At 26.2% G+C, this 12,113-nt stretch overlaps 1 protein-coding gene across 2 annotated transcripts in view; it reads right to left on the bottom strand.

Moving 5' to 3' along the window:
• Positions 1 to 12,113, bottom strand: part of LOC129968926 (tudor domain-containing protein 7A-like) — a 47,790-nt gene that overhangs the window by 21,295 nt on the left and 14,382 nt on the right. For both annotated transcript variants that reach the window (XM_056083273.1, XM_056083274.1), the window contains exons 8-11: positions 10,059 to 10,135; positions 2,792 to 2,931; positions 2,008 to 2,095; positions 530 to 706 (exon numbers count right to left, since the gene is read on the bottom strand). In XM_056083273.1, the coding sequence (XP_055939248.1) occupies positions 530 to 706; positions 2,008 to 2,095; positions 2,792 to 2,931; positions 10,059 to 10,135 (482 nt within the window). The remainder of the gene's footprint in view (positions 1 to 529; positions 707 to 2,007; positions 2,096 to 2,791; positions 2,932 to 10,058; positions 10,136 to 12,113) is intronic.

Below are 12,113 nucleotides of genomic sequence, written 5' to 3'. Positions count from 1 at the left end.
AGTTACAGGCATTTCTGAATAAATAAGGGAACAAAAACTGAAATAAAGTATTGCGTAGAGAATGTTGATTAATGGAAAAATACATAAATAACACATCCATTAACATGTTTTTCATATTACAAATAAAAATTTAGTTTCCAAAAAATAGCATCCCCCCTACCCAAAAATGTTCAAATAAATATTGAATAACTTTTAAGCATTTACATTGAAACATAACACAAAAATTAATATTCAACTTGCTTTTTATAAAAGTAAATCCTGTAATTTACAATCTACAAAATATGATTATTACAGGATTATTAATATTTTATACAATTAAATCAAAGCTTTCACCATTACTATTCCAAATCTTCCAATATTAAATCAAGCATTGTAAATAAATAAATAAAGCAAACAACTAAGAGAATTCAAAGTAAAATTTAAATATACTTACACATACAGAAATGACAATTTAAAACATCATTTAAACTCTAGTTTTAAAATATTTCCTTGATAAAATTGTTAAAAAACTTTTAAATCCTATACTTACATCATGATCAATTAAACGAGCAGCCAAAGCACTTGAAGTGTTTGTAATATACACTGCCCACTCATTTCCATCTGGAATAGTTAATTCAGGAACTTGGGGTTGATAAAAGTCTTCAAAATCATCTTTTGATGAAAAATCACCATTATCAAGGTCTAATAGTTCAGCATTGACTTTGCTCTAAATAATAAAATCATAATAATTTTATAAATAAAATTCCCTACAGTAATTTTAAACAAAGTATCACATTATCATCTATATGATTAAACAAACAAATAAAATTCATTCTTAATTATTGAATTAAGTATAGTAAAATCTATAAATATAGTAGAGTCTCTTCAACAAACTTTCTTTTCGGGAATTTTACCATTTAACCCCATTTTCTGCAGAATCTTGATTGTTAATAACATTTACTTTCCATAAAATGAAATTTTTACTTAACCATCAAAGAAATGCATTCCTTGTACTTAAGCAAAAACATGCATTGGACTTAAGCCTGAAAAACGTTTTTTTAAAAGAAACATAAAAGAATTTGCATTTATGATATAGAAAATATCAGTTGTATGAAAGCGCAATATATAATAAAAAGTAAAACAATTCTTTTCACATAAAGAGTACATTTTATACCCCCACATCATTTAAAAACATAAAGTTTAAGAATTATTGAATTTTAAAATTGAAAAATACAAGACATAAATTGAAATTATTATTTATTGATAAAAATGCAAATCTGTATAACTAAATTTGAAATAATTGCAGACTTTTTTTAAAATAATCCATTACTGAAATATGAGTTGGTGGATTGAACTTTGCAGGTCCAGATATCTGTTTTATGGAATAAAAAAATAAGGAAAATTCCCCCAAAGCAATGGTTAGCTCCTTTGAAAAAAGCAATTGTGAGACTGAGGCTTTTCAACAGAAAATTTAATTTTCTGTGTAATATTTTTAAAGCATTCTGATCTCGGAGAGTCAATAGCGTCTTCCTAAGTTTAAAAAAATAAAACTTTTTTAAACCAAACATATAGAACTTACTTTAATTCTAAATTTACAGAACTGCGTACTTTTCTCTATGTTCACGAAGGCACATTACAATTATTAAATATCATACAAAGCAAGCTATATCACAATGTTATGAAAAGCAATAACAACACTATAGTGAGAATCACAGATGGTTAAAAAAAAATTCGTAAAGAACCAATAAAGAAAGGAGGGGGGGGGGGGGGGAGACATACATCATATTTTTCTTTGCAAGAGTGTAAATATTCTCACATTGCATCTGAAATTCTTGCATCAATATATGCGTTCATATCAATAAGTTTTTTAGTCTTTGTTCCTTTTTCATTTTAATAATTTAATTTATAAATTTCTATTTACTAACTGTTGTAAAGATTTAAATGGAAAAATGAAACTATTAAATAGAGATTCAAGTTCATATTTCTTCTTTGGCAACTGAGCAGAAAAGAAAATATAAAGAAACTTACAGATGCTTCAGAAGGTGTAGTGCTTCCAGATGAATTCTTATTTACTTTTACAATAAAATTTGTTCCATCGGGCACTTTACCAAATTTTCTGAAAATAAAATTAGTAAAAATCTGTCAAAAGAAAAATACATGATTTATTCAGGTAATTTATGAAAATGTTTAAGGATGGGGATTACTTTTTAAACCAACTCTTTTTGAATCCTTTCTTACAACTATTGATTATGAGACAATAGGTTTCTTTCATCTATATTGTGATACATCCAATCTTTTATAGGTTTAACTATGAATAAATTTTGTTTGTAGAAAGGAAGGAAATTGATTTTTCTTTTTTCTAATGTAAACTATAAATTATTTTTAGCTACATATGATTTTCCTTGCTAAAATTGAAAAATAAAAAAATACAGGCACACACAAACATACACAGCACAGGTTTCATTAATAAACACCACCAAGCTCTTAGAATTAAAATCAACCCACTTTCCTTGGTGTAAAAGTATGAAAAGAGGTTTTTTTTTTAATAATTAAAATGAAAGAAGAATATATATATCTCATTTTTTTATAAACAAAATTAATCTTAAATGCAGTTAATCTCTTTTTTTCAAAATATACTAGAAATCATTTTGCAAACTGACTGCAGAGAAATCATTTTGCTGACTGCAGAGAAAATTCTATCGAGCACCAACATATATCCAGACATAAACATAATTATCTTCATAATTAGTAGAGATGAGATAGAGTAAAAATGATGATGAAAGAAAGTATCATACAAATTAACAATACTTACACAGCTACTTCTTCCATAATTACAACAGAGCTCTGCCTTAATATATCCATCCAGCCATTAGGTAAAGACTCATTAAATTTGTTTTCATATTCACGCACAATGCCATTAATGAACATTCCAGTTGGCTTAGAATACACAATCTATGTAAAAAAAAAAAAAAAAAAAAAATTCAAAGACTAATCACACATTTTAAAGAATTAATAAATATATTAATATTAGAGTAATATGTAAAGCATAGATAGAAGAAGTTCTTGTTGAATTTTTATTGCTTTTTATTCTTTTTAATTTCATGGATATAGTCCAATTTTTATCTTTTGTGAAGATTTCTTTGTTCAACTCATGTTGAGCACAATGCTTCAAACTGAATAGAAAGAAGGAAAGAAAGAGTATACAAAGATATTTTGAACTTGTATAGATTTGAAAGGAATTGGCCAAAACAGCATATTCTATCAAAAAAAATTATAGCATGCACAACTCTTAAGTTAAACCTACAGTGAAGAAAGAATTTAAGCAATTAGAAAATTATTTTTAGAACATAGACTAATTAGAAACTGTTTTTTATATACATATATAACTTTGAAAAAAATGTCAATTTATTTTTTTGTAATGTAGCCTGTAAAAGGTTCTGTCACAAAATAAGACTTCATTTTAAAAATGTTTCTGAGTTTATTAAAATCTAAATTGCATCGACCACAGCCATTAACATAGAATCTTAATTTCTTGTAAGAACAAATTTAATTTTTCACTAATGTTATTTCACAATTAATGCATTTATATCAAGCCTATATAATTTTTTTTGTTAGAAATTCTTTCTTACAAAGGAAAACAATCTTTTACAAGTTTTACCAGAATTGTTACCTCAAACTACAAACTTAACCAATGAAACACAAGAAAAATAAAGAGTTTTTAAAGTATTAGTTCTTTATAAGTCATTTCTTATATTAAATTATACAGAAATAAACTATCTGTTATTTATCTGATAATAAATATATCTGCAAACAGTAATTGAGTTCATATAAATGTACTACCTTTAAGCTATACAAATGCTATTTTAGGAAGAACTTCCATTTTTTTTTTTTTTTTTTTTTTTTAACTGAGGTTTAATGCTGAGGACAATACCCGAGATGGAAAATTCTTTCCAGTTTGCACACCATGCCAACAAAGAGATGCTTCTCTTAATGAATTTAAGATGCATCAAACAGTAAATACTCTACATTTTTATCAAAATTAGGTCTCAAACTCAAGGCATTCCAGTCCCACGGCTGAATTCTTTCCATCAATTCATCAAATCTTACACAAGTATAGCAATAACTGACCTATCATTTTTTAGATATATGTCAGACAACACAGCATATATCAAATCAAACAAATCAATAAAAAGTGAGAGGCATGGTTATCACAGAAGCAAGAACTTAATTAGGATTTCAAGGTTACAAGATATGTTGCAAAGAGATATTAATGAGCTGTACAAAACATAATGCAGAGAAATTAAATTATGCTTTGTTTTTTTTAAAAATTTCTTAGGAATGTTTTTAGCTTTAAAAGTAAATTTAAGGAGACAAAACAATAAGAATAATTTCTTATGGTGCAGACATCACAAGATTTTGAGGTAAGACCAGAATAATATTTCAAATATTCTGTTCATTTGAGGAAAAAAATAAAACTTTGACCAGTGACCCAGAAAAAAATCTCAAAAGAATACCCTCAATGACTGAGGAAAAGATCCTTTGATAAGATGTATTTTCTCAACTGATTAACATAATATTAATAACATAAATGGAATAATTGCCATAATTGATGAGTATTACTAAGATTAAATTATCATGCCAATCCACCTAAATCATAAAAAAAATGATACCATAATATTAAAAACTGTACTTGAGTAATAATGATAGAGCATTCCATGTGGTTAGCTATACTTCAAAGTGTGGCACACAACTAATCACCATCAGAATACTTCAAAGTGGTGGAATTAACCTTGAGGGCAAAAATTGGCAATGCTCCAGTAGTTTGGGGATTTCGCTCCATAAATAAAAATGCTTTACACCACTCAATTACACTTACTTTAATGCTTTACGCTTACTCATTCTGATTGGATCTTCTAATGAAGGATTCTTCAATATTTTAATTTACCCAAATTCTCATTTTTTATAATTTTGATTTATAATTTACACATCTCAACTTAAACTCTTTTTCACAAATTATCCAACTAAAAAAAAAAACATGTTCACACAGATTTTTATGAGGCAAGTAAATAAACAAACTGAATGTGCAAACTGTTGTCAGATGATGTTCAATAAAGTCACCCTGATTTTGCATCCACTTAAGCATTTGATACATGTTAATGTAATTTTTAAAATTAGCAGTTACATCCCTTCCTTGCTCTATTCACATATCCACAAGAATTACATTGTGATTCCTGTGAACAGACGAACTGAAAAGTATGATATTAAAGGACTTGAGTTAATTGAATACATATTCAATTTATACATATTGATATTCAATTGAATACATATACTTTATTGAATATATATTTTTATCACTATCATATAATTATTGTTAAATCAATCAAAGAAAAAAGCATTTTATAAAATTACTTCAACTAGTATCATCTAATGTATTATATTATTGTTAGCAGAAATAAATTATGATTATATATAGAAAATGATAAAGTTACTGTATATAAATGAAAATTAATGCATGATTGAAAGTAATTTGTCTATTCAAAATGTTACATATATGCAGGATAATGTACATGAGACTGCTTCACAAAATCAAATAAAAGTGTGAGTATAGAATCCTTTAATGCATCATTTAATTTCTAATTATCTACAGCTTAGATTAATAAAAATTTAAAGAACAGTTTGTATATGTGAGTGTTCAGAAAATCTATTACACTTAGAGCCATGAAATTTAGCACAAAAGTAATCACAATGATACTCAATGCATTTTGAAGTCTTAATTTAATGTAGAAAATTTTTATTAAATATTTTGAGCTGTTTTGGGTGATTTTTTCAAAAGTATTTGTCAATAGAATTGTTTCTAATGATAGGAAGGGAAAAGGAGGGTCATTGTGCAATGGAAGAGGAAAAATAATTGTCATTCTAAAGAAATTGTTCACAGAATTTAGTGAAATGAAATTTTTTAAAGAAAATAGTTACTATCTGCAACAAATTTTTTAAACGGAAACAAAAATTCCTATATTTAAATTATTTGATGATTTCAAATTATTTGATGTCAATGTTCAAACATTTCTCGCTAATTTAAAATTATTTCTTTTATTAATTTTTAATTAATTGATCAAATAAGTTCACAGAATTTCTTCACTGATCTATGAAAGAAAAAAAAAAGTGAAATCATGAAATAAGTTTTACTTCTTTGCTGATCTGACATGGAGCCAAAATTAACACACAGAGTTCCTTACAATATTATTTATATGGTCCCGGCAGTCAAGTTGTTAAGAAATCAGGAATAATAAAAATTATTTTTATATAATATAAATTCTATGAGTATTGTTTATAAAATTGTCTTCTTTTCTATTTTTTAGTATGTGTTAATTTTTATTTATTTGTTTTTATTTTTAATAATTCAATGGTAAATATATTTATAAAGAAAAATAAACCTGCAAAACCAATATTATATATATATATATATATATATGTGTGTGTGTGTGTGTGTGTGTGTGTGTGTGTGTAGTCTGCATAGTATTTAAATTAAAATTTTGATTTAAAAAATTTATTTAAAGCTAATTAAGATGAAATGCAAACTAATTATTTTTAATTATTTATTATTAGTGTCCTTAACTTTTGTTATAAGCAGAATTAGCATTTTATCAGTACCATTCACATTTTTAGACTGCTTTTGGTACACTAAGGAAAATATAAATAAATATTTCTATTGAAATGCTTCTCATAAACCCCTTATTTAGCTCTAGCATTTACAATAACTGATAAATTCATGAATGATATAAAAGTAACTAATGAGAAAGATTTCAATTGGGCCATCTTTATAAGGAGTTAAACATAACTTTCAACTGTGCAGTGAAATAGTATCAAAACAATTAAAAAAAAAAGAATTAAATGTCAAATGAATTGATAAATGATTGTTTTGAAAGGTATTCAAAAAGAAGAAGAATTATTTCTTTGTTGCAAGATTCTCAGCATTTACACAGATGATCAAATTTAGGATTTTTATGTTGCTGTTACTTTTGCATGTGTCATAGACAAGCTCGCTGACAAAGCCAGTGATTTAAGACTAGTTTGTGCAGCAGTTTCTGAGTGTAAAGGCCCCTGAGAATCCGAGGGCAGAAGTCAGACTCCTAGCTTATATGAAGATAACATTCACACACTTGCTCGCACAACCGCTTTTTACAGAGGGGCTCTTTCACACACCTCACAGATAGAACACAGGGTAAAGAGCAACCATGTCCGAACCAGGACTCAAACTCGTGATGCCCGAGATCATGGTGAAGACGCGCTACCCCTAGGCCAGGACGCTGGCTAGGATTTTTATAAATCCATGTAAAGATAATTGTCCTAAGATGTCATAGCACATATTCTTTATTAATAAATTTGAATAATATGTTTTTAAAATTCTCTTTATATTCTTAAAAATCTGTTATTTTTTCTTGACATTTTTGTATAATGGAGCAGCACTAAATGGATGCAAAATTTGAATCTATATGAAAATAATTGCAAGATGTAATGCATGATACTATTTAAGATCCTTTGAACATAAAGAATTAATGATGAAAAAGCTGATATTGTTTCGACTCTGTGATTCCGGTATGGAATTCCAAGAAAAGAAATATTAATTATTTTAAAGAATAAACCATTTTAATGCAATAATAGCTTATATCTTTAAATACCACATGCTAACAGCAAAGTGACAAAGTGCAAAATGTTGCTCTAAGAAAAGTTCCCCAAATACCTGGTAATGTTGTGTCTACAAGAGGTGGATATTTTTACATCATACCTATTTTTGTACCAGGATTCAATACCATTGAATTGTCAATTATTTTAATTAATTTCAAAATTTGTTCGATCACCTTTATATTCGAAACTTTGTTTATTTTCTCCTCCAATTGAATCAAACATTCTTGATCAAGAATGAATTAATCATTCTTCAAGCTTTTCATTTATGATGTATTAATATCAGTAATGATGCATCTACAATTTAACTAAATGCTTCTCCTTCTAAATTAAGATTTAGTATTTCTTAATACATATTTCAAATATTGCCATCATCAATAAAGGCAATATGCACTTAGGCAATATTACTTTAACTGCAAAAAATTATGAACAGATATGAAAAGTTAAAATAGCAAGAACATAGATGAGTTAGAAAACTAATATAAATTATAATAATACTAAAAAGATTTCATTTTGTTATCAAATAACTTGAAACAGAGTGAACCTACAGAATTTATAATACAGACAGATTCAATTATATTATGCTCTGATAAAGGTTAAAAAAAAGTATTTTGATTCACTTTAAAATAGAACCAATTATTTTCAAATTTTGTTAGTGTTCATTCCACATTCATATCCAAATTTAAAATTATCATTTATCAACAATTAATAAATGTGTGAAGCAACCTTTAGGATCTGTTTTTTAAAAATACTTTCGAAAGTATAATGGTTACTTAGTATAAGGACAAGCATAAAGTATAATGTCTATTTTAATTGCCTTTATGATTTTATATTGTAATAGAAGAGTAAGAAATAAATAATCATAGTTATTGGTAATTTATCTTGTGAGTAACTGTTAAACAATTTATTAAGCGCATTATCAAATTATTTTACCTTCTAAACAACACAAAAATTTATTAGTGATCATTTTTCTCATTTATATATTTAGTAAGGTCAGAGCAATTTCCTTTTAGTGAAGAAAAAAACTGCATATAAAAACTTATTATATATAATATCAAATACAATATGATTATAATATAGTATAAGTGCTTTATCACCTGTTTGAATGTTTAATGTCTTTTTTCCCCCCACACTGAAAGAAATATTTGCAGGCAAAGATCCCAAATTATGGATCATGAGTCATTTTTTATTGGATCATAACAAAATTTTATGTCTGCATCACTTCTCAATATTTGCAAAATGTGAAATAGGCTTACAATCAAGTCAGATAGCAGCACACAATAAAAGAAAGTGTGAAATATGCAAATAAGCATAATATAATAAAATTCATGATGAATTACAAAACATGAAGGAACAAAACAAGTAGCTTTTCAGTGTGTAATTGATGCATATAAGAAACTTTTTATACATAATACAGCTATCATTTTATTTATTGCTCCAATCTACAACTTCGCTTAAGGTTGCATTTCCATGCAATATCTCAAATTTTGATTACATCCTCAAAATGCCTTTTTTCAATGAATGCTCAATTCAGTTGAAGAACATATTCAAGTCAAAAAGTCCAATATTATTTGTAAACAAACATATATTTAATAAATGTTTTTTTTTGTTTGTTCATAAAACACCATTTGGAAAGAATGTATGCTGTGTTCATAGCTGAAAAAATTAAATGTGCTAAGAGTGAAGTGGATTGTTATGAATTCACTTTTTAAAAAGTGTGCTGTAATGCTTAAAAGTTTGAGAACCTTAGTTTTAGAGAATCCGTTATATAATTTTTGATATTGGGAATGAGGCACACAAATTTTCCATTTTAAGTCATAAATTCTAAATTTCAGAGAAATATAATACTTAAGGTGTTTCGATTATAACATAAAAATTATAAATTTATGTATTTATTGCAATTACAACTACAACTCATTCTACTTTAAGTAGAAATTGCAAACAAAATTCATATTTAATTCAATTTAAAATAGCTTCAAATGTTTTTTAATGAAGATTATTTGGTGTGTATATATTGGATTTCAGAACTATACAATGCTCTTTGCCATTCTTTAATACGAGAATTGTAAAGAATACATAATATGAAAATTATATGCATTATCATATTCCCCTGATTATACATATAATTTTGGGTGGAATTTTGAACTCAATTTAACAATTAAAAGCAAAGAATATAAATAACTGAACAAATAAAGTCAAAGTGAAATGAAAAGCCATAAGAAGCTTGTTAGAAAGAAAAGGAGTTAATTAACTTCCCCCAATTCATTTAATGTTCAGCAGTTTATTTTTAAATGCAGAAGAATTTTTAAGCAAAACAAATATTATTTTTAAATATCACACTCAATGTGATTCAATGAACTGAGCTCATGCAAGAAAATAAAATAAATTGACAGTACCTCTTCAATTCGACTAAGAAGGATTTGAATTTCTCCTGCATTACTAATTGGTGTTTCAGGTAGAGAGGCCAAAGAGTCTAAAAGGCAATGAAAAATCAGAATTAAATATTAAGGCATGTATTTCATACAATATTTTACTCAAAATCTTAAAATTCATGTTTGATTTTTTTTTTTTTTTTGCACTAATTCACAGCAAAATGCCAAAGATAAAAACAATTGATAATGCTAATATGGAGTGTACTGTTTCTTCTCTAATTTTGAATTTTTAGAGAATAAAAACATTTTTTTTTTTTTAACTCTGTTCAAGTGGAAACATCTTGCATAGAGAAAAATATCTTGCTTATTTAATATGTATTCAAAATGCAGGATATTATGAAGGAATCAAAGTATTTGTTAACATAAGGGAAAAAATTACTAAAAACTCAAACAAGTAAGGGTAGAAAAGTAGTAGCATAACAAATAAGTGTGATAATCGTACAAAAAGAAAAAACAAATCAGAGCATAAATTCAACAACATTTCTTCAAAATTCATTTATTTAAATTTTAAATGTAAAGATTGAACACAAGTATTTGTATTTCAGTAAAGATCAGCCAAAAATTTGTAATGAAATTTTATTAAAAGAACATTGAATATATATCTGACAAAACAATATATATATACATAAAAATTGAGCAATTGAAAAAGACAGATAACAACAGATGAAAAATATTATCATTAAAATCTGCAAAGTCACAATTAAAATTATTTATAAATTCATGCTAAAGCATAACAAAAATATAAGTTGGTTGTTCATAAGCTTATAAATTACACTTTTAGTCATAGTAATATTCTAGATACATAAGGCATAAATTGCATAGACAGGTTTCCTGTGAAAATAAATCAAATTGAAGATATTTTTTTTAACAGTGTGGATTCAAAAGTTAAATATAGACAAAAGCCCTTTAGCAGTCTTAACTTTTTCTTAGAGGCACGACATGTAGCAAAAGTCATTGATACAATTTAAAATTAAATATAAAATCAATTAATACACACAGAAAAATGTAATTAAAAATTCTCTTCATGGCATACATTTTTTTTACCTTGCAAATAAAAATATTAGCAATGAATTTTCATATGAATGACAATGCACCTTAAAAACAGCATAAAATTTCAAGACAAACAGCTAACAATCAAGATACTTTATCACAATCAATTATAAAATATTTATCGTTTAAATGAATATATTTTAATACATGTACTTTTTACATAGCCTGGATCACATCCAAATAGTAACTCAAGTCAATTCATACATCAATTAGCATTGATTATAGAATAGATTTGATTCCAATCAAAACTGTCATTAATTTGAAATTCTGAAAAATCTCATATGTAGGTAAAACTTATATACAGGTAGTCACGCTTATTGCGGTATTAATAATTTGTGAAACAGTCATCTATGGAGAAATTTTAGATTTTATTTCTTTATTTGCAAAAGAATAATTTTATAACCATGAAAAGAATTTTAATGCAGACTTACTCTTCTGTAATATTTTATTGATTTCATATTCTATTTTAAATTGTGACAAGACCTCTTGATATACCCTATATATAATAAAAGAGAATGCTTAAATCTTTCAAGATTCCTAAATAGTGATATACATCAAAATGTTTTTAGTATACTTAAACAAATACATAAAGAAATGTTTCCTTTTCTCTCATTTCAGATTAAAGATACAAGAAAAGGAAGGGGAGAGAAAAAAAAAAAAACAATAGCAAAAGTAAGATTCGTTTTAGAGAATAAATATTCAATGTAACAGTATCTTCTTATTTTTTGCCATTATCATGATTGCCATAATCAAAATATTGTACAAATGGAATGAAATCTAAATGTCACTTTATAAAAGTGCGATACTTCTTTACAATGTTAATAAATTTCCAATATTCTTCAAACTAACCGAAGAATATACATTACAATATGTTATCTGAAATTCACCATGAATCAAAGACATTAAATGCTACAAGAAACATCAACAGTATGCTTCAAGGCACAATTAAGCAAGAAATAATTGGATATA

Source organism: Argiope bruennichi, chromosome 5 (genome assembly GCF_947563725.1).
Source record: "Argiope bruennichi chromosome 5, qqArgBrue1.1, whole genome shotgun sequence".
In the NCBI taxonomy this organism is placed as follows: Eukaryota; Metazoa; Arthropoda; class Arachnida; order Araneae; family Araneidae; genus Argiope; species Argiope bruennichi.
Note: the sequence above shows the minus strand (reverse complement) of the source record. Positions and strands in the feature narration are given on the sequence as shown.